At 39.6% G+C, this 27,147-nt stretch overlaps 6 protein-coding genes and 1 pseudogene across 9 annotated transcripts; 2 read left to right on the forward strand and 5 right to left on the reverse strand.

Annotated features, from left to right (window-relative positions):
- Positions 1 to 5,003: 5,003 nt before the first annotated feature.
- Positions 5,004 to 7,097, reverse strand: LOC106308973 (BEL1-like homeodomain protein 10). Its single transcript, XM_013746069.1, has 5 exons — positions 7,089 to 7,097; positions 6,245 to 6,874; positions 5,912 to 6,159; positions 5,638 to 5,698; positions 5,004 to 5,566 (listed from the first exon to the last, which is right to left on the reverse strand). The coding sequence occupies exons 1-5, from the start codon at positions 7,095 to 7,097 to the stop codon at positions 5,189 to 5,191; spliced, it is 1,326 nt and encodes a 441-aa protein (XP_013601523.1). The 3' UTR covers positions 5,004 to 5,188.
- Positions 7,098 to 8,663: 1,566 nt separating this feature from the next.
- On the reverse strand, positions 8,664 to 9,940 carry LOC106308974 (annotated as a pseudogene).
- A 1,122-nt stretch (positions 9,941 to 11,062) lies between these two features.
- Positions 11,063 to 11,458, reverse strand: LOC106308975 (glutathione S-transferase T3-like). Its single transcript, XM_013746071.1, has one exon. The coding sequence runs from the start codon at positions 11,456 to 11,458 to the stop codon at positions 11,063 to 11,065; it is 396 nt and encodes a 131-aa protein (XP_013601525.1).
- Positions 11,459 to 13,480: 2,022 nt separating this feature from the next.
- LOC106308045 (jacalin-related lectin 3-like) lies at positions 13,481 to 16,274 on the reverse strand. Of its 2 annotated transcripts, none has more exons than XM_013745156.1 (7): positions 16,200 to 16,274; positions 15,883 to 16,104; positions 15,376 to 15,816; positions 15,059 to 15,292; positions 14,583 to 14,933; positions 14,234 to 14,455; positions 13,481 to 14,041 (listed from the first exon to the last, which is right to left on the reverse strand). In XM_013745156.1, exons 1-7 carry the CDS (start codon positions 16,200 to 16,202, stop codon positions 13,739 to 13,741), a joined length of 1,776 nt encoding a protein of 591 aa, XP_013600610.1. In that variant the 5' UTR covers positions 16,203 to 16,274; the 3' UTR covers positions 13,481 to 13,738. The 2 variants fall into 2 exon arrangements, with proteins under 2 accessions (XP_013600610.1, XP_013600611.1); XM_013745157.1 differs by having other exon boundaries at positions 13,482 to 14,041; positions 15,883 to 16,086.
- Positions 16,275 to 19,792: 3,518 nt separating this feature from the next.
- Positions 19,793 to 21,352, forward strand: LOC106311588 (probable purine permease 14). The gene is made up of 2 exons (XM_013748811.1): positions 19,793 to 19,953; positions 20,038 to 21,352. Exons 1-2 carry the CDS (start codon positions 19,914 to 19,916, stop codon positions 21,168 to 21,170), a joined length of 1,173 nt encoding a protein of 390 aa, XP_013604265.1. The 5' UTR covers positions 19,793 to 19,913; the 3' UTR covers positions 21,171 to 21,352.
- A 105-nt stretch (positions 21,353 to 21,457) lies between these two features.
- LOC106311589 (protein TRIGALACTOSYLDIACYLGLYCEROL 1, chloroplastic) lies at positions 21,458 to 23,199 on the forward strand. 3 transcript variants are annotated; one of them, XM_013748813.1, is made up of 3 exons: positions 21,458 to 21,643; positions 21,893 to 21,980; positions 22,047 to 23,199. In XM_013748813.1, exons 2-3 carry the CDS (start codon positions 21,934 to 21,936, stop codon positions 23,041 to 23,043), a joined length of 1,044 nt encoding a protein of 347 aa, XP_013604267.1. In that variant the 5' UTR covers positions 21,458 to 21,643; positions 21,893 to 21,933; the 3' UTR covers positions 23,044 to 23,199. The 3 variants fall into 3 exon arrangements, with proteins under 3 accessions (XP_013604267.1, XP_013604266.1, XP_013604268.1); XM_013748812.1 differs by having other exon boundaries at positions 21,458 to 21,580; XM_013748814.1 differs by having other exon boundaries at positions 21,458 to 21,565.
- On the reverse strand, positions 23,173 to 26,558 carry LOC106311587 (filament-like plant protein 4). The gene is made up of 4 exons (XM_013748810.1): positions 26,292 to 26,558; positions 26,120 to 26,194; positions 23,794 to 26,048; positions 23,173 to 23,715 (listed from the first exon to the last, which is right to left on the reverse strand). The coding sequence occupies exons 2-4, from the start codon at positions 26,192 to 26,194 to the stop codon at positions 23,304 to 23,306; spliced, it is 2,742 nt and encodes a 913-aa protein (XP_013604264.1). The 5' UTR covers positions 26,292 to 26,558; the 3' UTR covers positions 23,173 to 23,303.
- Between the last annotated feature and the right edge of the window lie 589 nt (positions 26,559 to 27,147).

Below are 27,147 nucleotides of genomic sequence, written 5' to 3' on the forward strand. Positions count from 1 at the left end.
GCGGTATCTCGCTCGTTTTCTAAGTCAGTCGGGATAAACAGGAAAATGCTTATGAAGTGGACTATTCGTGGACTCGCTCTGCAGAGATCAGTCCCAAATAAACAACCATAACATTTAAATCGAAATTCCAAATGATGATCTGCTTTCTGCTATAGGTAGATCTGTGAGTTTAGAATTTACCATGAAAATTTGACGTCAAAATTCTATGATTTGATAATCCGTTCCTGACTTTCCCCAATACTGGTCTCAGATGTGTGATGCAGAAATATCCCTTGGTAAAACACACATAACTTATAGAATACAAATCCGATTGGAGATCCGTTTTCTGTAACACATAGAGAAAGGAGTTGGCTACTTACTCCCAGAAGATGATGGTCAATGATGGTCGTTGGACCAACTAATGGAGGGAGAAACCTGAAGATGGCTTGAGGTGGCTAATGAAGAAGATGATGGGGATGAAAGATGGCTGCACTACAGTTCACGTTTTAGGTTTTAAAAATAAAGAAATACTTATAATTAATATATAAGCATGTATGGTTTACTAAACCATTAAGGAGAAATTATTTTTCAGATTGGTTTAGTCTAAATAAATAATCAAACCAAATTTTAATTATGGTTTGTTAAAACCGGGTCGTTACAATTCTTCCCCACTTAAATAGGAATTCGTTCCGAATTCAGATCTTGACTTCGCTTCTCTGTATTGACGGTAGGATTATGATTAACCGTTGGCTCACACAAAACTTAAGATAACTACCACTTGAGCAAACTCAAACTCACAAAGCAATAAATAATCTCAGTACCAACTAGGACGAGAGTTGTCATGAACCAAAACCGATTAATACGAGTTTAGTAATTAAGCAAGATTTGTTATAGAAAAACAACGTATTAAACCACAAGAATTAAAAATAACAAAAGGTACATAGTGGATCCCGGCTCCACCTCCTCCTAATCTCGAGTAGCAAAAACTCATTGGTCGATGGCTTGGCGCTTAGGCAGTGGTGAATCCTCTGCATGTTCCATCCTCGGGAAATCCCTGAAAATATGACCTGGCTGACCACAGTTAAAGCAATCCACTGTAGCCGCTCTGGGTTCAACAATCTGTCTAACTGTATCCGCATTCAATGGTTTAAACCGGTAGTTTCTCGTCATGTGGCATGTCCGTCAACATGAATGACACCTACTGCACTCTCCATAATGATTGTGCTTGCAACCGGGGCAGCTAGGTGGTTCTAACTAGTCCAATGTTCTCTTTTGTGACTCTAAAGTCTTCCCAACTTTAGGTTGAGCTGATTTAAAGAGTTCCTGCCCCTCTGCCAAACCTGCTTCCTGCTCAGCAGCTTTCTCCACCAAATCCCCCAATCTGTAGTAAGTGACGACACGACATCTGTTGCGAATTTCAACTCGCATCCCACCCAAAAACTTTCTAATCATGTCTTCCTTAGTAATACCACCTCCTGCAAACCTGCGAAGTCGGTTGAACTCAACCTCATACTCCCTGATTGTCATGTCACCCTGGCTCACATGCTCGAAGTCACTCTTCTTCTTATCCATAGCTTCTTTTGGAAAATACTTCCTATCGAACTCCCGGATAAAATCTGCAAAGGTAAGCCTGTCAGGCCCACGATGGCCCAATCGCACTCCCTCCCACCACACAAGTGCATCTCCACGTAGGTACTGCATAGCCAACCTAAGCGAAGCCTCTGGTGGACACTCAATAATCTCTAATTTCCGTTGCAGACTAAGCTTCAAATCATGTGCAACTGTAGCATCCAATGTTCCCCCAAAATGCTCCATTTCCATGTTTCACATCTGACTCGTGAGTCTGTAAAACCTCTCATCATAATCACGATAAACCGGTAAAGGTTGCTGCAAACCCTGAGGGAGCTGCTGTCATGGAACCCCCTGCACAGGAACCTGAGGAATATGCATCTGCAGCGGTGGATCCTGCTGTGGTGGGATCTGCTGCGGTGGAATCTACTGACCAGCAGCCAACTGACGGGCAACTTCCTGTGCTGCTACACGAGCAGCTTCTTGTGCAGCTACACGAGCAGCTTCCTGGGTAACCTGTTGAATAGCAGTCTGAGCAGCCTGGGTAGCTGCATGCCGAACCATCTGCATGAGCGCAGCCTGGTCAAACGGTGGGGCTGCATGCTGCACACCCTCTGCCTGAACACCCCCTGCAGCACCCTGCTCATCCACAACTTCACGAGCATCAGCTCTGACCCTAACGGTGCGAGTACGCTTTCCTCCTCTTTTTGGCGGCATCTGAATAGAGAATGGACGACACGATTAATTTCTGTTAAATCGGAACACTATCGATTACTGAAAAATAACCGAACAGAAAGGTGATATACATTTTTTTTTTGTAAAATTACCAACCCCATAAATATTTCGAAATCGTCAAAAATCGATTAAAACAAAGTCCCACAAATCGCCATCCCGGGTCGGAGCCGGGACGGAACCCCGCTCTGATACCAAATTATAATACATGTACTCTCCAAAATAAAATAATAAATAATAATCGTGAACACTCAATTTATTAATCCTCATAAATCGTCTGCACATATCATAAATCCGACAAATAGTCATAAATCCAAATAATAGAATAAATCCAGAAAAATACGATAAACCCATAAAACCCGCAAGTCTGAAATGGAAAGAAGTAAATGCCCAAAAGCACCAATCCGATAGCAATCACTCATGCTCGACAGTCTCACCTGGAAGGGGGAGAAAAGAGGGGTGAGCAACGGGGGAGTCACTCAGTGAGGTATGGGATGCTAAACCGCAAACCACAGACTCAGTAGATAGCACTACGACTATGTAGGCCTAGCTCTAGCATGAAACAAACACGGCACCTAATGCGCCACACATAACAACCAATGCGCTTATAGTACATAGCTATTCGTTGCACCCCGCATTCTCCTCTTACAGATATAGATATATAAATTTTTATGTATACCAAAAGTATATGTAGTACAGAAGTGCTTCCCTATACTCCCACATTCTCCTCATACACAATGCTACGTAGTATAGAAGTGCTTCCCTACCCTCCCGCAGCTCATGCGTGGTACATAAGTGATTTCCTGTACGCCCCACAATCTCAACTCAAACAATTGCCACGTAGTATAGAAGTGCTTCCCTGTACTCCTGCAGCTCATACGTGGTACAGAAGTGCTTTCCTGTACGCCCCGTAATCTCCACACAAATAGGCCGATACAGAAGTACTTCCCTATATCCGGCTAACCAATCCATACTATATGTATACTTATATATAACCGTCTTTTAACATCACCCAAATCGATCAACAGTTGAATCATCTAATTTCCGATTTCCGGTTTAGAAAAAGAATAAAATAAAAACAAACAAGACTCCAGTTAGACTCGATTCACAGAGACGGAACATGTTTCGAAACTAAACTTTCCATAATGGTAGTACTAAACTAGCACGGGATTAAACGGAATAACCCTCACCTTAGCCACTGGATGAAATGGACAACGGATGATACGGTCAACTACGACACGAGAATTAATGGCTTAGGTCCATAAAAAACTTTCCTAAAACAATAGATTTAGGGTTTCCAAATTAGAAGACTAGGTTTATGATTTTCGGATTTGAACAGAGTTGATACCCGAAATTTAAATGGCCATAACTTCCTAACTGTACCTCAGTTTATCGATCTGAAGAATGATCTGGAAAGCTGACAACGAGACCTTTCCAACGGTATCTCGCTCGTTTTCTAAGTCAGTCGGGATAAACAGGAAAACGCTTATGAAGTTGACTATTCGTGGACTCGCTCTGTAGAGATCAGTCCCAAATAAACAACCATAACATTTAAACCAAAATTCCAAATGATGATATGCTTTCTGCTATAGGTAGATCTGTGAGTTTAGAATTTACCATAAAAATTTGACGTCAAAATTCTATGATTTGTAATCCGTTCCTGACTTTCCCCAATACTGGTCTCAGATGTGTTATGCAGAAATATCCCTTGGTAAAACACACATAACTTTTAGAATACAAATCCGATTGGAGATCCGCTTTCTGTAACACGTAGAGAAAAGAGTTGGCTACTTACTCCCAGAAGATAACGGTCAATGATGGTCGTTGGACCAACTAATGAAGGGAGAAACGTGAAGATGGCTTGAGGTGGCTAATGAAGAAGATGATGGTGATGAAAGATAGCTGCGCTACAGTTCACGTTTTAGGTTTTAAGAATAAAGAAATACTTATAACTAATATATAAGCATGTATGGTTTACTAAACCATTAAGCAGAAATTATTTTTCAGATTGGTTTAGTCTAAATAAATAATCAAACCAAATTTTAATTATGGTTTGTAAAACCGGATCGTTACAGTCTCTTCCACCACTTTGGTTGCGTTTTAGCCAAGGTAGATGAGCTTTTTTTATCTTAGCATACCTATCAATTGTATTTCCTTAATTTGTGTTTTGCTTGGAAGTAACCAAGCATTTCTCTGTACTCAGCTGCAACATCATTGTAACCAAACAAGCTCACTGATCTTTGATTCTTTCAAACGGTTTCATGAGGAGTCAGTGAGAGGTAGAGAGCTTAGCCTTACCTGCTTCATCATACCATTCTTCATCAACTGCTTGCATCATGTTGCTCAATATATCGAACTCTATTGTATCTATTAGACACGGCTGACCATTTGGCCTACACAAAGAAAAACTCTATTGTCGTGTCAATTGACTAATTTACCCTTTTAATTAACTTCTTGCACTTTTGCTTATGTTCAAGGAGAAGGATAAAAATGAGAATTCACTTGTATGTGAAGTAGTCATAAAAATCCGACAAGTCATCAAGTAACCGTAGCCGAATAAATTAATCGTAATGCCACGTGTTCGACGCTTTTGTCAGATATGGATAAGGTTGATGGATAGTGGCATCAGTGGAATCTAGGAGACTGTTTCGTAGGTTCGTCGATAGTCAACGTCAACAATTGGGCTTTAGACCCATATAAATATGATATAGCCCAGATTAAAATTAAAGTCAAAAAGTTAATCTCCGTTGTAAAATGAAGCGGTTGTTCATAATTCTTCACACTACCGTAAATCTTATACACACATAATCAAATACTTGTGTTACAAGTGTACTACTCTATACACAAAAGCCACAGATGTGTGTGTTATATGCCTATCTATAAAAATGCAAGACATCATGTCCTCTGTTCAAACGACAAAGTCGTGCAAGTGATGGCCATTGGAGAATCTACTCTCCTGCTGGTTGTTTCCGTCTATGTAACGGTAATCATCAACATCAAACCCGTGATAGTTCACTAGACTATCATAATCAGCTGACCGGTTCATCTGATGTAGTTGTGGGTCATCTTCATTGGCTGAAGTACAGTCTGGTTTAGGTTCTGATGAGAAGGCAACGTTTGTTGTGTTCTCCGGCTGCTGCTGCTGCGAGGAGTCTTCTTGGTTGGTGCTGTTGGGAGACTTGGAAGTTAGTAACTCAGAGGCATCATCACCAAACTCTTCTTTATACATCTCTTCTATCATTGGTTTCCATAGACGAACTCTCGCGTTTATGAACCAATTAGCAACCTAATTACATTACACACAGAGTGATTCAAGCAGAACACAAAGATGAAGACAGAAAAAAAAGCTCAGGTTACCTGGTTTTTGGACAGTCTTGTCTGCTTTGCAAGCATCATTTTCTCAGATTCTTTCGGGGATCTACATATAACAAACATAAACTCTCTTAAAATGTTTTTAATACGAAAACATAAAGGATGTGACTTGTGAGAGAAGGAAACACATACGGATGAAGGAAATGTTCAAAGAGCCAAGCGCGAAGCGCAGAGACAGAGCTTTCAGGTCCAAGAAGGTCTAACCATTCCAATCTGTTGATGCAAAGTTCTCTGCTGTCTCAACCTTTGATCTAAATACCTCAATCTCGGTATCCTCTCTCCTCCTTGTTGCTCATCCAATGACAACTCTCCTCCTTTCTCCTTAAGCTTCTCTCTGATAACCTGAATATGTTTTTTAATCGCGTCGCGAAGAGAGCAAAAATGGCAAGAGATTCTGTTGAGAGCCACCGATGTGTAAGGCTTAGCTGATCCAAATCCAGCTACTACCTCAAATGATGAAGCTAATGCTTCCATTTGATGGTAATATTGGTTATATCTTTTATCTACCTACAACAATTAACACAACCACAAGAAGATGTGAGTTAAGTTAATTAACTAAGTTATAAGAGATGAGACTTAGTTAAATAATTACCTCATCAACCATTGTTAAAAGCTTGGCCTTCTTGCTTTGAAGCTCTTGTCGTTCAATTGTAGATAACTCTATTGATATCTCACCACCAAAGCCTCCTCCACCTTCTGTCTCATTTGCACTATTGTTAAAGGTTTCACCTTTCTTCTTCCTCCTCATCTGGTTTAGCTCTTTCTCGACACTAACCACTTCATCGAGCAAACCCTGAGCCGGTTTAAGATACCGAGAACGCAAAACGCTGCTCATATTGTAACTGTTGTAGACTCCACCGTAACCGGAGGAAGGATCAGATTGACCCAACAGCAACATCTCTTTGCTAAACAGCGGCGTTTCCTGAACCGAGATTGGAGGATTTGTGGTGAAACCCGATTGGTATTGCTGATAGTGAAACGAAGGAAGAGAGAACTGAGTGCCGAGGAGACTTAGAGATAGTCCCTGACCATCGCGGAAGGTTAACTCGCTGCTCGAAACGGGAACGTCTCCGTTGAGATTTTGAAGACCCGTTGGTGGACTGAAAACCATCTCGTTTCGAACAATCTCTTCGCCGCCGATGAAAGATGCGGCGGCGGAGGAGGAGGACGAAGGTTGTTGTTGTTGTTGGTGATGATGATGGTTGAGATAGATTGGTTCTTGCTGGTAACAATTGACATTACTTGGGTAATAAACTGCTATGTTTAGTGAATTTGAAGAGATTTTATTACACTGATGTCTTAAACCCGATGAGTTTGGTCGGAAAATGAGTTCCCGTAAAAAAAAAAAAAGAGTCGTGTAAGGTGGAGTTTTTAAAAAAAAGACATTTGGAGAAATCTGAGTGGAGGAGAGGTTAAAACATCGTAATCCATTGTACCAAACACATTTTTATCATTAACAGTTTCGAAAGCAACAAACTTCGGAGGATTAAAGTCAAATTCTTTATAAAAGCAAAGTGCTTTTTTTTTCGTCAACAAACTTAAGAAACCCAGAAAACCCATTTCAGTGATTGTGTAATCGAGATTAATTTGGTTATACAGAAACCCTAGTTCGAAGGTGAATGAAAAATGCAGAGTAAAAAGTTGTCTAAGATTATCAGCTCAGTGACTTAAAAACAGAGAAGATCAATTATTACATACATAAAAAGTTGGACTTTTTGATGATTTCATCTCTCATCTTAATGTGACAATCTTCAAAAATAAAAGGGAGAAAATAAAATAAAACAGGAAACAAAATACAGGGCAGATCAACCTTAGAAAATCAAGAATCAAGAACCAAGAACTTGGATTAAAGTTACTAGAGAAACTACCTGCAAGAGAAACTGAAGCTTTTAGAAACCCTAGAAAAAGAGAGAGATTCTTGTGAATATGGATGTCGCTGGCAGCTGTATCAGGAAACACAGAAGAGAAGAGTTTCCAACACTCGTAAGACGAAAAAAAAAAAAAGAAAAAGAGAGAAGATTTGAGACCCAATCCCGAGAGAGGCGCTTAATTATTGGAAAACTCTGAAATAAACAAAAATTTTCACTCCACAAGAAAGAAACCAACTCATCTTATTATTGGGACATTAGACAAACACCAACTCAATTTTAAAAAGTTAAGCTGTTTAGCAATATCAACAATACAATAATGACACTAGTAGGAAATTTTGGCAACCGCTACCTGTAATTTTTAATCTTTCCCGGCAGAAGCTTCTGTATCTTATGCCTAACTATAAATTAATTAAATGATTTTTTTTTTGTGCCAACCATTGCTAAATAAACACGTGACAGCACAAAAATCACTAATTCCCTTCTTTTCTGATTAAGGATAATATACTTTTAACATAAGATTAGGGATGATATTATGACGACTTTTCTTTAATAAACTTCTGATCAAGAAGACCTTTAAAACAATATTATATTTGATTATGAAACAAATAAATGATGATGTGTTGTTATTGACTTGAGTCATAATACTGATCATACTTCCAAAAATACTGTAAATCCTTCATTTTCATTTTTCAATTTGTTTTCAATATATGTAACAGATATATGCCATACATGGTAGCGGAAATTAAACTCCATCAAAAAAACGTAGAAACATCACTATATGGGGAAACTTGAACTACAAAAGTGCCCGTGAGAAGCTGGTCGAAGGAAGAAGAAATTAAAGAAAAACAACAACTAAGGTGTGTGTGTGTGTCTGTTCAATTGCTTAATTGAAGGATTAAATCACTTAAGAGCAACTCCAATGGTGTTACTCACCATTGGAATCTTTAGCATTTTAATAATAATTTTTTTTTAATAGTTAAAGACTCTAATCATAAATGTAGGTCCAATGGTTTTATCCGATACGGAGTTCTTAGGAATTTTTTTTTTTTTTTTTGGTTTTGAATCTTTGAAATTTAAAATTATTAAATATTAAATTAAAAAATTTCATTTATTGAATGACTAAATGTAAACATACAATAACTAAACATCTTCATCATTACCAAACTTGTTCCAAATATTTTGAATCAAATCATATTTCAATTGTGCATGTATGTGCGGGTCACGAACACGCCTCCGTATGTCAAGCATAGTACGGAGATTTGAAGGCCTGGGAGAATATGACATATCCACCTGTGAACTTCTACTCGAGTCTCCTTCTTCAAATTCTAATGTATCATACTGAGATCCATTGCGTTTATTTTCTACTATCATATTGTGCAGTATGATACATGTTCGCATAACCATCCCTATTTTTCTCTTGTCCCACAAAATAGCGGGTTTTTCACTATTGCAAATCGAGCTTGCAATACTCCAAAAGCACGCTCCACATCTTTTCTGGTTGATTCTTGAACTTTAGCAAATAACTCTGCTTCAGGCCCTTGAGGGTTTGAGATAGATTGGATAAATGTTGACCATTTTTGAAATATGTCGTCTGTGAGGTAGTACGCCAAATCATACTGGTGTCCGTTGACCACGTACTGTACCCTTGGAGCTCGACCTTGTAAAATGTCATCAAAAACAGGAGACCGATCGAGAACGTTAATATCGTTTAAGGTACCTGGAGGACCAAAAAAAGCGTGACATATCCAAAGATCTTGTGAAGCTACAGCCTCCAAGACAATTGTTGGCTTTCCTGATCCACGTGTGTACTGTCCTTTCCAGGCGGTTGGGCAATTTTTCCACTCCCAATGCATACAGTCGATGCTTCCTATCATCCCAGGAAAGCCGTGCATCTCTCCAATATCGAGTAGTCGTTGAAGATCCTCTGGAGTGGGCCTTCGTAGATACTCATCTCCAAATAACTGTATTACGCCTTCTGTGAAATTGCTTAAACATGAAAGTGTTGTGCTTTTTCCAAGTCGGAGATATTCGTCAACGGCGTCAGCAGCACAGCCATAAGCAAGCATACGAAGAGCCGCCGTACACTTTTGTAGTGGAGATATACCTAACCTCCCAGTTGCATCTCTTCTTTGTTGAAAGAATGGAAAATTTTCTGAGAGACGATCGACAATATGCATGAATACTGCTTTGTTCATGCGGAAACGCCGTCTGAATAAATGAGGCGGAAACGTCGGATTTTCACTAAAGTAGTCATTCCATAGTCGGGTATGGCCCTCTTCGCGGTTTCGTTCGACATATGCATGTTTGCTCTGTTTCTTTGTTTGGTTGTTCGCGGTGTTGTTGTATATATCTTCAAAATATTCATCGACAGCCTCATCCAAAGCCGCATTCAATCTTCGATCGACTTCATCTTCCATATTTGGCAATCCTTAAAAAAAAATTACTAATCAAGTTATGAATCATGGTTAGACTTTAAAAAAATATTACTAATCAGGTTAAGAATCATGGTTAGTCTTAAAAAAAAATACTAATCAAGTTATGAATCATGGTTAGTCTTTAAAAAAAAATACTTAGCAGTTTATGAATCTTGAAATTGAAATTGATTTATGAATCATGATATGTTGATGATGAATAAGTCGGAAAGTTCAAAAGTGATTTCTCAATTGATGATATGTGATGATCAAGTGATGATATGTGGCATAACAAGTTCAAGTTCAAGAAACAGAGAGCTAGAAGAAACATGAGTTGCTCTTATAATGCTAGAAGAAACAAGTGTAACACGAGTTTTAAACTGAAAACAACTTCAAGTTCAAGAAACAGAGAGCTTACAATAGTAGAGTTTCACGTTCCAAGTTCACAAACTGAAAACAGAGAGATACAAGTTTTTTCAGGTAATAGAAGAAGAGCAGTAAAGTTACAAAGCCGAGACAACATAGTTATAAACCCAAGAAAGGGCAACAGACAACCCGTGACTTGGTTCACATGAAAACAGGAGCAGAAACAAACAAAACACACAGCAGATTTTGTCTTCAGTACTCACATGAGCTTGTACTTCACCTGAAACACGTAAAATGAGATTCGCAAGCATGAGTAAAAAGATAAGTAAACATTACTAAGTTAGCGTTAACAAACCATCACAACATCTCAGACATTAATTTCATTTTCAGAGCTAATTTCATCTCAGTCAGTGGCTCGGTATTTGCAAACAAACTTGCAAGCAAACTCTGATTTGAGATTTGCCTTTTGGCCTCCATCAATTCTTTAAGTTGTCCTAATTCTTCTTCTTTTCCAAATTTCTTCCTCTTGTCAGCAGCCTTAGCTGCCTTCACTCCTATGGGTCTCTCTTGTGGCTCTGTCACTGACCCTTGAGTATCAGAATCACCTGTTTTGCGCTTGTCTTTTCCACTGTCTTTCCCGAGATAGGTGGAGCACCATTTGACATCATGCCTAAGCTCTCTCCACGCATGTTCCAAGTTGAACTTAAAGCCCTTGTCATTAAAGAAGATATCCAAGGAAGCCATCATCACATCGTTGTCATTTTACCCGCTTCTCTGCTCCCTCAGTGCCATCTCGTAGGTACCAGAAAACTTACACACCAAATCATTGATCCTAGCCCATCGTTGCTTGATTTGCCCAAGTTCTCGTGGGATTGTGCCACCCAGTAGAGGACTGGAGTTGTAGTTCTCTACAATCCTCTTCCAGAATGCAAGGCCTTTCTGTTCATTACTAACTATTGGGTCTTTGCTCGTGTTGAGCCAAGCACCAATGAGGATTATATCCTCCTTTGGTGACCATTTTCTCCTCTCTTTGACAGTAGAATCATCGGAACATTGGCTGGCTACCCCTTGACTGCTAACGCACAGAGGTTCCGATGAGTCAAGGTCAATTACCCCTTGGCTCGCTAAAAGGTTAACAAAACTTGTGGAGTTTGCCATTTAGGAAGAAGACTATGTTTTACTGGACTCTAAGCAAAGGGAGGCGACTAAATAGGGGATTATTTACGCAAATATATTTTCTTCTAGTAGGAAACTGTCCTCTCATTACAGCTAAAGACACTTAAATGAAGCCTTTCCACGAAATAACCAGTTAGACACAATTTAATGTTGGTTTACTTTTCATTTATAACATATCAGTTCACTTTCGAAATCACAACAGAAAGTTAACTAGTTCAAGGACAGAAGTTAATTCACTCAAACTACAAACTTACGTTTGAACTAGAAAGTTTTGCAAACTATCTAGCTAAAGTTAACCGGTAAGTTTAGACACTAACCTCCGAATGGCTGCTCTCAAGTTCATTCAGACGCAAATGCAGCATCTTCACCTGCTCCTGAACATATATCAGACAAACACAATCATTTTGTTACAAAGGTTGCGTTAACAAACCATCAATTACATGTTACAATTAATATTTCCACTCACCTTAAGCGCCTAGCAGTCTCTCAGAAGCGTCTCCTGCTCGTTGAATACTTTTTTGAGCCTCTCAACCTCGTGTTGCATACCCATAACCCATGGTTGCCTGAAATGCATCCCGTCATTCTGCCAAAACATAATTACCATTGTTAAACTGCAAATTCATTTCGAAGAAGAAGAATTTTAATAACAGAGAACACTAAATACCTCGAACTCACAGCAGATGAAGTATCTTTTCCTAGGGAGGTAGTCATATGTGTCCTCTTCATCAACGACTTCCTTCGTGAGTGCTCCACAGGGGCATAGTTGAGGAATACCTTGTTGCGCATCTGAAACGGCATGAAGCATTTTGTAGTAATCTTTGTGTGCTTTCATATCTCTTAATTCTTCCTCCATTTCAACACCTGCAAGAACAAAAACTAATCGATTTAGAACCCTATACCCGAGACTTAAATCGATTAAGAACTCAATCCAGTCCGTGTAACGATTTATAACTCAATCCCGAACCTTAATAACGATGAAAACAACAAAGAAGCGACTCGAGATGAACAAAATAGCAAACCAAGACGAAAACCCTAATTCGATAAAATCCCCAACTCGATTTGAGACCCAAAATCGATTTAAACCCCTCGATAGAACCCTAAAACCAGATGAAATCAACATGCAACAACTCCAAATGCAAAAAAAAAAAGTGAAAGCTCTGATTTACCTCCACCCTTCTCCAGTCGCCGAATCGCCTTTGATATCGTGAAACCTCTTTTTTCGTGATGGAGAAAGCAAATGATTCTTTTTTTTCACGCGAAACACACCCCTCCGCTAGCCTATCACGTGATGTCACACACTTAAGGATTAATCCTTAAACCTCATTGCTTAAGGACTCTTTCTTAGCTAAAATAAAAATAAAACGATTATTATACTAACATTTGCCTAAGATTTCGCGCTAAGATAAACACTATATCGACCGGATGGTCTAACAACCAGTTGGTGAGTCCTTCCCTACTCTTTTGTTATACCCATTTTTTTCTATTTTCTTATCTTTTTCATTTCTTTTTAGCTAGTTAGACCTAGATATTCGATCTATTTTATGTTTGTATTTGCATATTTCTTGTAGCTACACTAGTTTATAGTTTTTAATAATTTATTTTGTTGATAAGATATTTTCGGTGTAAGAAAAACAAATAAGCTCCGTTTTGGTTTGTTGGACACTAAACTCGAGCAGCCGACACAAAATCATTTGGGAATTAACCATTGTGCTGGAAAATTATTCATAAGTTTTGAGTCTTTGAGAGATGATTGATTATATTGACTTTGCTCCCACGTGGATGTTGATTTATTAAAAATAAATATAGGCAGTTAGCTGGTAAGGGATGGATTAAATGTAACGAAATTTGAGATAGTTTACATCATTGTTTTTAAATAGGTTATGATTACGATTTTGTAAAATGAACCATATAATTAAGATGAGGTTTTAAATAAAGATGTACTAATATAAGATGACGATGAATAGCTTGCGATTTTGGAACATACATGTCTCATCGCTTATGTGCTCAGAGAAGTGTTGCAACACACAAAAATTCACTCACGAACAACAAAATAGCATATCATTATACAGAATATAGCAAGTAAATTACAAATTTTCTTCATTTTATTTTAAACTCTCTTCTTGTTTCTCTAGATTTTCATAGTTACTCGGAAAGGAAACACAATGCGGTTAGGCGCATTTTTATTTTACTTGTAATAAACTGTAAGCATTAGTCCAACCATACAAGTTTAGATGTTGTTCTTGTGTTGTGCCGACAAGATTGTCAGTAGCGCTTGAAACAGGAAGTCCTGTTGAACTGAGTCTTATTGTCAACAAGCCGCTGCTGCATGTGAACTCCAACGGCGTCCAAGTAGGAGCTGCTTCTTCCATGTAAACCCAACACTTTCCCTTGTGTTTTAGTTGAAGTGAAAAACGTCCCTGTCTCTTCACCGTACGGACCGTACTTACCACGGCTAGTGTAGAAACTCAGAGACTTGACAACATTAGATTTGTCTGAATTGTTCATCAGTGGTCCGTAATACCCTGAAATGCAGGTGAGCGTCTCGTTTGGATACTCGAGTATAATCTGCAAGCGAGATTTGAAATGAGTATCATATATGAAAGGTTGTGATGCATCAAAAACCATCAAAAGGTGGCACTATGTATACGAAAGAAGAATCGATTGTTTTTTTTATGTCACACCAGTCTCTTCGGCATGTTATTTACATTGCCTTCAACCACAAGAAACATAAATTAAGAGGCGGGTGTGACAGTTTACCCTGTGTGTGGCGACTCCACTATGACCACCATGCTCGACGGACCAAACAGATTGTCCATTCTTATCGTACTCGATTTGTAATGAAGAGATAGCATCATTTGCTCTTGTTACAAAAATCTGCTTGATCCCTGAAAATACACCATCGTCCCATGGTTTACCTCCGTTGCCTCCCCACGGTCCAGACCCGTTCGGTGTTGGTTCTTTCACGACTCCGCGCTCAAACTGTGAGAATGATTTAAACCCAACAAGTAAGCTACTATAAAGGTGTTAAAATCCAGATAAACTGAACAGGTCTTAAAGCTGAACAGATAGATATGTAACTACCATTATAATGGGATCTACATATTACCTTTTCGCCATGGCCGTTTACTGCAAGAACTAGCTTATTAGCCCCTACGCCAGTGTTGTTATGAGGAACAGTTGCATTGTGAGGATATGGCTTAAAGGGACTTATTTTGCATGGCATAACATGAACACCAATGGAATCAAGAAATATACCCTCTCTTCCATGGAATCCAACAACTTTACCCTCGTCAATTTTATGTGTAAAAGAAGGTCCTTGTTCTTCTCCACAAGGTCCATGTTTGCCTTTGTTGGTGTGGAAAGTCAGTGACTTTATCACATTAGGTCCCATGTATACCAACGGTCCATATGTTCCCGTTATATGTGTTAAAACCTCTGATGGGTAATCAAATACAATCTGCAAATTATATTCAAACTCTCAGTTACAAAAAAAAAATTATATTCAAACCAAAAACAACCAATATATGAAGGTGTAATTTAGCATTTAAAAAACAAAAACAAAAAGGTTTCGAAGTCACACACCTTATCATGTTTGAATCCTCCCCTGCCACCATGCTTGCTTCCCCACACAGCTTGTCCTTTAAAATCATAGCACACCTTCATCCATACAATCCCAACACTGCGTGACAAATTGATCTGTCTAACACCGGTATATATCCCGTCGTCAAACATGATACCACCGATTCCACCCCATGGTCCATGTATTTTCACACCACCTCCAGCTTTTGGCTGCAACTTCTCAGTATCTGTCACCAACTGATAAGCACAAACCCATACTCTTTTGGTCAAAAACGGTAAAAGAGAGAGCTAAATGTATAACATAAAAGTCTTGTACTCACCTTATGTTTAGTGATCTCAGCATCAACGTGACCTTCATGAGAAGACAAAGTTGAATCTTTTTGTTTAAGTCCAACCATATCAAAGTTTTGGCCTACACTTCCATGAATATTCCCCGAGTGCTCGAGTTTCTTCACACCACGAGGGACATTTTGAGGTGAGTGCAAAACCATTTTCGACGTGGGATTAGTCTCTTTAGGAATTGGTTTAAGGTAAGCACCAATAGCATCCAGATACCAACCAGCCTTCCCATAAAACCCGATAATCATCGAGTCTGATTTTGGCAAAGTGAAGTATGTACCTGACTCAACACCAAATGGTCCGTATAGTTTGCGGTTACTCTCAAATGTAAGCGACCGGACACATAGATTGCCCCACACGTCAAAGGCACTGTACGTTCCTTTTACTGAAGTCAGATACTCATGCGGGTAATCAAGTTTGACCTAAACAACACAAGAACGGTAATCAGTTTCTGAAAACAACAAGGATTAATAGTCTATATGACTTACCTTATCAAACTTAATGCCTCCTTTTCCTCCACGTTTTTCAGACCAAACCGACGTACCATTCTTGTCATACTCGATTTGGATGGAGTCTATACTATAACCATGTGCTATAACTATTTGCCTTACGGTGGTGAATGTTCCATCATCCCATGCATGACCACTTTGGCCTCCCCATGGTCCAACTGAAGCAGGCTTTCCTTGAACATTCTGCATTCCTTGAACATTCTGCAGCAACAACTTCAAGTTAATCTCACATAATCGTAACTACAATCATTTATATAAAAAGAGGAACGGGGCTAAACAAAAGATGTTGCTAATACCATTCTCAGACTAAGATGATCTCAAAAAGACTCAAAGCAAGTGTAAGAAGCTCGTGAAGTGAAGAGATAGCTGACTACTGTGACACATAGCTTAGGCATTTGACGAGTATTTATAATGGAAGAAAAGGTTACGTTTGTGGTTGTGAATTTTCTGGAACTATACTACAGAATAGACGTTATTGCAAGTGGCTCATACTCGTTTCCACTCAAGTGAAGTCGTGGTCGGAAAACAGAATCATATTCATCAAAGAATCATATCTCCCAAGATTACGAAGAAAATAAGCACTATTGAACCTTCCTAAAATGGTCTAGTTCCCTAGCTGGTGCCCATATTAGTGAAAACTTTCAAGGTAGCACTGGAGTTTAGGAGCTTTCAAACTTCAATTAAATCTACTCAAGCCATGCTACGTACTAACTATCAGAGTTGCCTCTTCATTAAAGAAAACATATGAGAATGACACATGACGTGGTTATCTGGTAAAGAAGACTGCTCAAATCAAGTTTACGGTCGTCTTAGAGCATGAGTTCTTAATTCGGGGTTCTTAATTTATGATTTGACATTTTTTTACTTTTTTTTATACATTTTTCGGTTAAGAACCGGCTCTTATATTTTTTATTTAAGAGCTGGTTCTTAGCTTTTTTTAGTTTAACTAAGAAACGGTTCTTAACCGAAACTAAGAATTTCACCCTAATATAAGAGACGTCTCTTAGCTTTTTTAGTTAAAAACTAAGAGACCGTATCTTATTTTACCCTAAGAAACTTAACCTAAAAAACTACAATAAATATGCTCTAAGAAGTGGACCAATCATCTTGTCTACTAGTCTACGTCGATTGATTAGTTTGATATTTACGGGAACAATCACCACTCTTAAAGTGGTCCAAGCATCTTGTCTACTAGTCTACGTCGATTGATTAGTTTGATATTTTTTAACGTATCTAATTCGAAACCGATTACGAATTACTGGGGGTATCTAATCTCATTAGCTCCCCTAGCTTTTATATGTCAGTGTCAGTGTCGTCAGTGCGTTGGTTGTTAGTATTTTTCTGTACACCATATGATTATTTTTATTTATTTTTTTTAACAAACTCCACATGTTTATTTTTTGTGTGCACCCAACTCCATGTTTATTTAATGGGAAATATTGATGAACAATGCTGAAGAAAGAGGGTATCCGCTGTCCCAAGTTCGATTCCACTCTTCGACTTCTATTCTTTTACTTTCTTCGAACAAAAGAAGAATCATAACAAATCACTGGTCACATGCACGAATGAAACAAAGCATCTTTTTATCTTTCTTTTTTTTTTGTCAGCAACATAAACAGACTCATATAGACTTTGCAAACCAAACCGGTATCTCCGCATACATATAGACAAAACATCTTTTTATCAACGGATAAGATTTTATTTACAATAAATATTTTTCATTAAATTTTAATCTCTTCATTTGTGGCTTACACTGTCTTCCTCTCCTCAACAGATAATATTTAATTTAATTTACTATGTATGATCAATGTGTAAAAATTTTAGAAACGTAGGTGCTTGATGGTGGAGATGTTTCCTAGGATCGTATCTTTTGGATTGATCAAGAAAAGTGTTTTACTTGATTGCCTTTATGGTTAAAAATAGTCTTGTGATGCTTCTTGAGTTGGCATTTTCATTGAAAGACTGTTAAAATGCTATCTAAAGAAGTTTGCTTAACCGGAGTTTCAGTGCCAAATCCTTGATTGCCTCTATGATTAAAGAATAGTTTTGTGATGCTTGTTGAGTTGGCATTTTCATTGAAAGCCTGTTAAAATGCTATCTAAAGAAGTTTGCTTAAACGGAGTTTCAGTGCCAAATCCTTGATTGCCTCTATAATGGTAGGACCTTACAGTTGGATGAAGAAAGGAGTTTGCTTGACCGATTGAATAGTCTGGTTATGTTCTTAATACTAATTCATTGCTTCTTGAGTTGGAATTTTCACTGAAAGTCTGTTAAAATGTTATTTTGTTATCTAATTTTTTTTGCTTAATCACAGGTTCCGTGCCAAACCCTTGATTGCATCTATGACCATAATATCATGTAGTTGGATTGATCAAGAAAAAGGTTTTTCTTTATTGCATTTCTGATAAAAGAATAGTCTATGATTCTACTGGTGCAAGTATGGTTTTAATCACGCTTCTCTAGTTGGCATTTCATTGAAAAGCCTGCAAATCTGCTAGCTAATGAAGTTTGCTTGATCAGAGTTTCAATGCCCCATAGCGTTTTAGTACTGAAGCTGTTACACCGATGATGAATGGAGGAACTCTATAAACACATGTCGAAAATTGCAGCGTATAATCCATGGATCGTGTTAGTTGCTTTGAATTTTTAAATCTGCTGACACAGGTTAGGTTTTGCTACTTAGCTATACCTCAACTTTGGCTGTGTCAGTTCTTTGTCAAGCCTTGAACTTTAAAAGTTAGGGAGGAGAGGAGTGTTCATTGATTTGAGTATTGGGCTGTATTATTTAAATTAGGGGTACAGCGTAGCTTACAGCTTTTAAATCTGTGGGCTATATAGTTTATGCTCATCAATGTTGAAAAAGAGATTAAGGGTCTAATGAGTTGAGCGTCGTAGAAACAGTGTGGGGACGTTCTTAAGATTAAAAAAGACTGAAATCTAAAAATAAATTGTCAAAGGAGCAGCAAAGGAATTGTCTTGTTTATATCCCTCTTGATCACTTATCATGTCATATCCAAATCATCTCCAGAGAATCATTTGGCCTGAGAATGATTAGTGTTTGCGTTGAGTACCACTGAATCCGAGTTCTTGATTTGCGAAGTAGTTACCGCAGATAAATCCATTGTAATGGGAAAATTCCACCTGTTTTGTGTGGAAAAAAATAACCTTTTTATTGGATTAATGAAGGAGTCCACTATTTTAATACTATCATATAAATATTAGAGATGTTGTAAGTTTCAATTTACCAAAAAAGTATGCAATATTGGTGCGAAGATGATATCACTCTTTAGAGTATACAAGAAGGACACGCATTTAAGATATTTTAATACGTCGAGGGCTGCCAGAATGGGCACCGTGTTTGTCCAATTCCTGTAACGTAGAAAGTTGGATAATCCCGTAATCTTTTTTTTTTGTTTTTTGTTCAACTTCAACTTTCATTAACCAATAAGAGATTACAATGGATTTTGACCTCTAAAGATTTCAACCACAAAGACAACTAAACGAGACCGCTAAAGATCCCGGCCGTAATCTTTATTTCCCATATAAAAAGAAACGAGCACTATATATTTGTTATTATGTCATTTCCTTAATAATTGATTTAACTAAAAACGGAATCGTAAATCCAGATCCTGAATATCGTTGACCACACAAAAAAACTGAATGATGACTATTATCAACCCCCATTTTTGTCGATTATTTCATATAATTTTGTTAGGACTAGAGAATAGTTCATTAAGTTTCATCATTGTAAGTGGTCTAGTATTTTATTGGTAACGACTGACGAAGCAACGAAGAAAATATGAAACAACGACGCGTAGACATGAGCTCACTTAATTGACCATTACGCCGCCAAGTAGACTTCTTTTTCATATATATTCAACACATCTCTTTCTATTATCCCAAATCAAATATCATCTTCATCCACTCCAAAACATCCCAACACGCAACAAACAAATCAGATCTCCGACAATACGTTAGAACTAAAAATCTCTGATAATCAGTTCCAAATCATGGCTCAGAACCAACCAATCTTTCAGACCAAGCCACAAGGTAATAATAATATTATGTCCAAATCATTATCTTCGGCGAATAATTTGATTCTAACATCTCAATCTTCCTCTTCTCTTTTTGCAGAACATTTTGTGCAGATTCCAATCAACATCGAGCGTGATTCAACCACACTCATAAACCAAACCGGAAACTCAAACCGGAGACCAAACCACTGGCCAACGATCCTCCTCTCAACCATCCTCGTCATCCTAGGCCAATCCGTAGCCAAACTCCTCGAAAACTTCTACTACGACCAAATCAACCGAAGCGAGTACGACGAATCCCGCCAAAACGACGGCGTTTGGACTCAAGCCCTCCTCCAAACCGTCGGCTTCCCTCTCCTCCTCCTCCCTTTCATCATCCTCACCGCCAAGAACCGCCGCAACCAACCTTGCGACCAACTCCACTACAAATCTCTCACCGTGATCTACATCTGCATCGGAATCGTCATGACGGTCCAAGCGAGGCTCTCCGCCATGGGAAAGCTCGAGATCCCCTTCGGCGTTTTCACCCTCATCTACACGACGCAGCTCTTCTTCACTCCGATCTTCGCGCGCCTCGTCAACAAGATCAAGTTCAACCGGTGGGTCGTGATCTCCTTGGCTCTGGCCATCGCCACCGGAGCTCTCACGTTATCCTCGGCCTTCGGCGGGGAGCCCGACGAGGCGGAGGAGAATTACGCGAGAGGCTCGTGGGCGGCTCTGTTCGCCGGAGTCTGCTTCTCTCTCCTCTTGTGTAACATCCAAAACGTCTTCGACAACTACATCTTCAAACGCACCGAATCATCGACCACCAGAAAGCCTAGCTTCGCTTCTGTCTTCGAAGTCATCATCTTCTCCTCCCTCGCCGCCACCATCATCTCCGTGGCGGGACTTCTCATCGCCGGGGAGCAGGACGATTTGAAGAGGGAGATGAACGAGTTTTCCAAGGGGAAAGGTGCATACGTGATGGCTATGGTGGGCCAAGCCGTTTCGTGGCAGGTCTACTGGGTTGGGATCGTTGGGCTCGTGTTCTCTGTGTCGAGCGTGTTGTCGAACGTGATCAGTGTTGTCACGTGGCCGATCGTGTCGGTTCTTGTGGTGATATTCTTTAACTTTATGGACGATGAGTTTGATGTGTTCAAAGGTGTTGCCTTGATCACTGCCGTCTTGAGCGCCGCCGCTTATTTCTTCAGGCTTCACAAGGAGAATCGTGATAATGACGTAATAGCTAATTAAGTTGAAGTTTAAAATTTTGTTTAATTTTTCTTGCGTGAGTTAAATCATATTTTAATTGTTTTATTTGCGTGTAACTAAAAATGTAACAGTTTCGGTTCTACTTCTAGTTCTAGGAGTAAATTTATGTGATTTTACAGTTGTACGTTTCTACAATGAAATGTTTGAAATATATGTATTCTTTACAGTTTGTATTGTTTTAGATGATGCATAGTTGGTGAAATAGTACGTTGACATGAAGAACTGGGTAAGCCCACGTTTCATTTGTAAAACATATTGGGCTTTATAGCAACCCAAGTTATGTTTTGCTATTTCTTTTAGTTGAGAAAAGGTTACGGACTTGCGAGCTCTGGATGAATCATCTGAAGCAGCAAAGCTTCTTCCATCTTCCTTGCTTGGTTTCTATTCTGAACTTAAGTTCTCTTGAATCTACTATCCATAGATACTACTTTCCACTTGTAATTGCTCTTATCGAGGTTCGTGTCGAACTTATCAAGATCAGTTTTGGAACTGGATTTGAAATTGACTGCCTTAGAGATTGATTGATTGATTGTTGAGGAAGTGGAACTTAGTTATGGAATCATTATGCGTCGATGTGGATCTCCGTGTCCTATGTTTTTCTCGCTTGCTACGATTTAAATCAATTCTAAATCCGATTCTGGGCTTTTTCTATGGCATTTTATTTCGTCCTGAGGATTAAAAAGCTGTTATATATATGTCGGCAGGGGAATCAAGTTTAGCGTGTTGCCTTAAACGCTGTTAGACAATGATGCAGACTTGTTGTATCCATCAGTCATTGCCATTTCCTCAGAGGTATTTGTGTTGGCAGATAAGCTTCTCCTTGACTTCATTGAATTCTTGAAAATTACCTTTTTGCAGAATTCTTCCAAGGCTCGATGCTTCCATCGGTTTTAAGCCTCCCAAACTCGGTTTCATTGGAAAGAATCAGCCTTTGGGGATTTTGAATCTTATACGGCAAAGAAGATTATACGTGAACTTGAATGCTAATGACGCTCACCCATCCATGTCTATCCTAGAAGAAGAAACCTCCTCTGAAAACAGCGCACCGACTCCAGAAGCTGAGCTTCCATTCAGCGAATGGTCACCTTCTAAATCCATATGGAGAGGCTTATCAGTCCCCATCATAGCAGGACAAGTCCTTCTCCGGATACTCAAGGGCAAGATCCACTGGAGAAACACTCTCCAACAGCTCGAGAGAACCGGACCCAAATCTCTGGGAGTCTGCCTTCTCACTTCCACGTTCGTTGGCATGGCTTTCACCATCCAGTTCGTTAGAGAATTCACCAGGCTAGGCGTCAACAGATCCATCGGAGGCGTCTTGGCTCTCGCCTTCTCCAGAGAGCTCAGTCCTGTCATCACGTCCATCGTTGTCGCCGGGAGAATGGGAAGCGCGTTTGCAGCTGAGCTGGGGACAATGCAAGTCTCGGAGCAAACCGATACGCTCCGTGTCTTAGGAGCTGACCCGATTGATTATCTCATCACGCCGAGAGTCATCGCTTCGTGTCTGGCCTTGCCGTTTCTGACTCTCATGTGTTTCACTGTCGGGATGGCTTCGAGCGCTCTGCTATCCGATGCGGTTTATGGGATTAGTATTAACATAATCATGGACTCGGCTCATAGAGCGCTTAGACCGTGGGACATTGTGAGTGCCATGATTAAGTCTCAGGTGTTTGGTGCTATAATATCTGTGATTAGTTGTTCTTGGGGAGTTACCACTACGGGAGGTGCTAAAGGTGTTGGAGAATCCACAACTTCTGCAGTTGTCATGTCTCTTGTCGGAATCTTTATTGCTGATTTTGTGCTTTCTTCCTTCTTCTTTCAGGGTGCTGGAGATTCTTTAAAGAACTGTGTGTAACTTTTTTTTTTTACATATTAAAAACCCCGTTTACATAGCAATAGATACGATAAACAAACATAGTTAGATTTGTACCTTTTTTGTTTACTTTGTGTTAGTTGAGCTCAAGCTCATCAGAGAAGAAGCTCGAAATAGAAATATCTTCTGTTATTTTCATTAATGATTCAACATTTACATTATATATATAGTATTGAAACCCGGTTTACACATGTACCGGATACAATCTATTATTGAACCAAACTCTATTCAAAGCTTATACATTAATACTTTGCTTTAGAGGAGAATAACCTGCTTAGTCCTTTAGAGTGTTTCTCAGGGGTAAGTCCTGAGGAGGAGGAGGATGGTGAGTTTGACTTGGTGTGTTTATGTTTCGGCGCTACGGGAGATCTCATTGTAGTCATCGATGGTGTTTCCTTGTCTGAAGGCGAACTTGGTGTTTTGACTTGAGGATTTGTGGAAGTTGTGTATTCGTTTTCTTCTTCGGGGATTAGGGCTTGGTCGTGGCTTGGAGAAGAAGCAACTTGTTCTGTTTGAGGACACATGGATTTGAGTTGCTTCCCGAGAAGCAATATAGTCTCTTGACACTCCTGTAACTTCTCTGCAGCAGCTGCTATTTCATTGTCCTGTTTGCTTTTGGGATCAGCTTCAGTTACTTGGCAGGTTTGGTTGTTCCTAAAGTTTTGTAGGAAACAGAAGTTAGAGACTTAGTATATGGCGAATAAAGAGAGTAGTGTTTAGTTTTAAATATACCTTTGTAATTGCTCTTCGAGTTCTTGGCATTTGGTTAAAGCCTCTTGGTGGTTTTCCTTTTCCTCATGAAGCTCATCTTCCAAGTTTTCTATTTTGCTTTTAAGAGAACTCAACTCGATTTCCAGCTCTGATGATCTAGTTTCCAGAGATCTGTATGATTCAACCATGCATTTGAGCTGCGTCTCGGCCATGCCATTAGACCTCTGAACAGATTCCAAATCTGACTTCACTTCAGCAAGAAGCTGCTCTGTTTCTTGTAGTTTCGACTTAGTTGCTTCAAGATCCGCTTCACAGCTTGCAAGGTTGGTCTCTGCTTTTTCTTTCTCCAGCTTCAACCCTTCAAACTCTTCTGATGTAAATGTACAAGCAACTGCTGAGAGCTTGTGTTCGTAGCCGATGCAATCATCTGGAATCTCGGAATCAGAGCTCTGAGAACAACCACTCTGGTAATGCTCACCTGATGAATCTTTTAGAGCTTTGTTTTCCGGTAAAGCGACTTTATCAATGCAGTCAGGGCTGTGAATCTCCACATCAGATGCGTTAAATCCCACCACGTTGAGTTTAAGCTCACTAGCTTCTACTAAAACACGACAGAGATCAAACACAAACTCCACCAGAGTCTTCTCCTTGCTCAACACTCTGTCCAAAGTGACAGACAACTCTTGAACTTTTTGAGAGAACGTGTCCTGACACGGCGTTGCTTCTTTCGCAAGGTGGGAAACAAAGTGGTATATCTGAGAAAGAGCATGAGCCAGTTCTTGGCTAACTGTTTCCTCTGTGGTCTCACTTGACATGGGTATCTCCTTTACATTAGGCCCACCTGCATCTTCAATGGCACATTGTACCTCTTCCAAAATCTTCTCGAAAGCAGCATCTTTGGGAAGAGACTGAAGCGAAGTTGAGATTCTTTTCATCAGCGGTGGAATCTCAGCATCAGCATCAGCATCAGAATCACCACTTGGTAGACAAGCTAGCTTCTCCATTTCTAGAAAATCATCCATAAGCTCCAACTGGTTAGCACTCTTCGTTTTGTTTTTATCCTTGTTGGTTTGAGAGATATCAGACATCAAAGACCCAGCGATGCTTCTAGCATCTTCGTTTCCGTCTTCAGACATTGAAGCCATACTAGGAGGATTACTCATCCTCTGAGATTCCAATGTTTGAAGCTTGTTTGCTGTCCTAGCACAGAGGTTTCTTGAAACCTGAAGCTCGCTGTTACGCTTAGCCAAAGCTTCTTTGAGCATCTTTGTCTCTTCTTCCATTGCAAGTAACCTCTCTGTCAACAAATCGTTTTCTTTGTGAATCTTCTGCATATTGTCATACGAGAAGCCAGAGACCTGTGACATTGGAGACATGAGAGGACTAGAAGGCTTAGCAGGTGACCCCCTCTGTCTATGATGGTCTCCTCCTCTCCCTAAGCTCTCAACCTCCATTTTCATCTGCGCAAGCGCCCCAGGACCAGGGAGTTTCTTCCTTACCAAAGTGCGTAGCCTCTGGCACTCGGCTTCCAGCTTTGCAATCTTCTTGACACCTTCCAAATGCTGCTTGTTCGCTGCCTCCGCAGATCTCATGCTCATGTTCTTCTCCTCGTTGCGGATCTCGAGCTCTTTGGTGATCACATGGGTTTCGTACTTGAGAGTGTTGATCTCCCTCTCGCAGGACTCTATGTTGCTCTTGAGATGCTCGATCTCGGCCTCTGCTTGCGACTTCTCTTCGCTTATCCTTATCACCATGTTGGAACGCTCTTGCAGCGATCTTGACAGCGCGTCGTTCTCAGCTCCGGAACGGAGCAGCTCTTGCTCGAACTCTCGGATCTTGGACTCGAACTCGTCTCTGATCTTGTCCATTTGGTTGGTGTTACTTACAATGACATCATGCAGCTTCTGTTCGTTCTCTTCCTTTAGACTCCTAACCTGTTTCATACACTCCTTGAGAGCTCCGTCTAGATGCGCAGCACGGTCTTCAACGGTGAGCTTAGCGAGCGTCACGGTTTCGAGATGCGTTTTCAAAGCCGAAGCTTCTGCTTCAGCTTTTTCCCAGCCTGAGACAGCTTCTTCAGCGACTTTGGAGTGCTGTTTGACCATAGCCTCCTTGGATGTAATATCTGCATTAGCTGTAGACAGCTTGGAATCTAACTCCTTGATCTGGTCTTGTAGGTTGAGGACTTGTGCCTCGTACTTGTGAACGTCATCTTTCAAACCATTGAGATGAGAGTATTGGTCAAAGGAGATGTAGCTAGGCTTCTTCCCATTTTCCTGTTTATTTTTTAAAAAATTGAATCAAAACTCAAAGTCTCTCTGTAGAGATAGAGAGAGAGATGAAGTACCTGGTCCTGGGCCGTGACTGGAGCAGGTTTCTCAGAGGAGGACTTCTTCTTCCATGGCCAGCTCTTACGATCCATCTACACAGAGCAACTCTAGTCACTAGAGATCCAGAGCAACGACCAAAATGAAACAGAAACAAGAGGAGAGAAGAGAGTCAAATCTGAAGAAACTAACCGGAAATTTTCAAAATGCAGCAGTGAAACAGAATCTCCAGAAAGGCAACTATCAGGAGATAAGTCAATCACCACCAAACAGATTGAAAACAAGAAAACACAGAATCAACTCTGTTTCTAGGAAGAGAGAGAGAGAAGAGTGGTGGTGGTGGTGGTGGGCTATGGTGTTCGTGACGGTGACGGTGACGGTCACGGTGACGGTGACGGTGAAAATAATCTATGCCTTCTGTAACACTTTAAAGCCTAAAAAGTAGCAGAGGCTCTCCTTTAAACAACGCTCTCTCTTCTTTCTTTTTTTTTCACCACTCTCTTCTTTCTTTTTTTATATATTTAATTGACCATAATAAATTACTAATTCAATTTAATATGCATTTTTGTTTCCATTTCTATTTAGTTTTAGATAGTTTCCTTATTAAATACGAAACCTGTGTCAGCAGAAACCAAATAAAAATACTAAATCCTTATACACTAGCCTATTTTCTTAACAGGTGGAAGCTCCTTTTGCGATGGTTTGACCAATGGTTCATTAATGCTTCTATATTAGGAGGTATGAGTTTTAATTCCCGAAGAAGATGGAATTATGCGAATTAAAAGAGAAAAAACTTACAAAATATCTGCAGCATGACACAAATAGTACCGTCAAACATGAATTCCATAGGCCGGCTCATGTGATGCAGTTATGCGTGAATATTCATATGACATATAGAATTGTCGGTTGTAGAATCATATGTAATATTTTTCATAGTTGTAATACTATAATTATCCAGTGTTAACAAAAAAAAATAGGCTTTTCAAATTATTTCTTATCACAACAATACTCAAAGAATGACATGTAACACATGTGCTTAGTTGCTCTA

Source organism: Brassica oleracea, chromosome C8, assembly GCF_000695525.1.
Source record: "Brassica oleracea var. oleracea cultivar TO1000 chromosome C8, BOL, whole genome shotgun sequence".
Lineage (NCBI taxonomy): Eukaryota > Viridiplantae > Streptophyta > Magnoliopsida > Brassicales > Brassicaceae > Brassica > Brassica oleracea.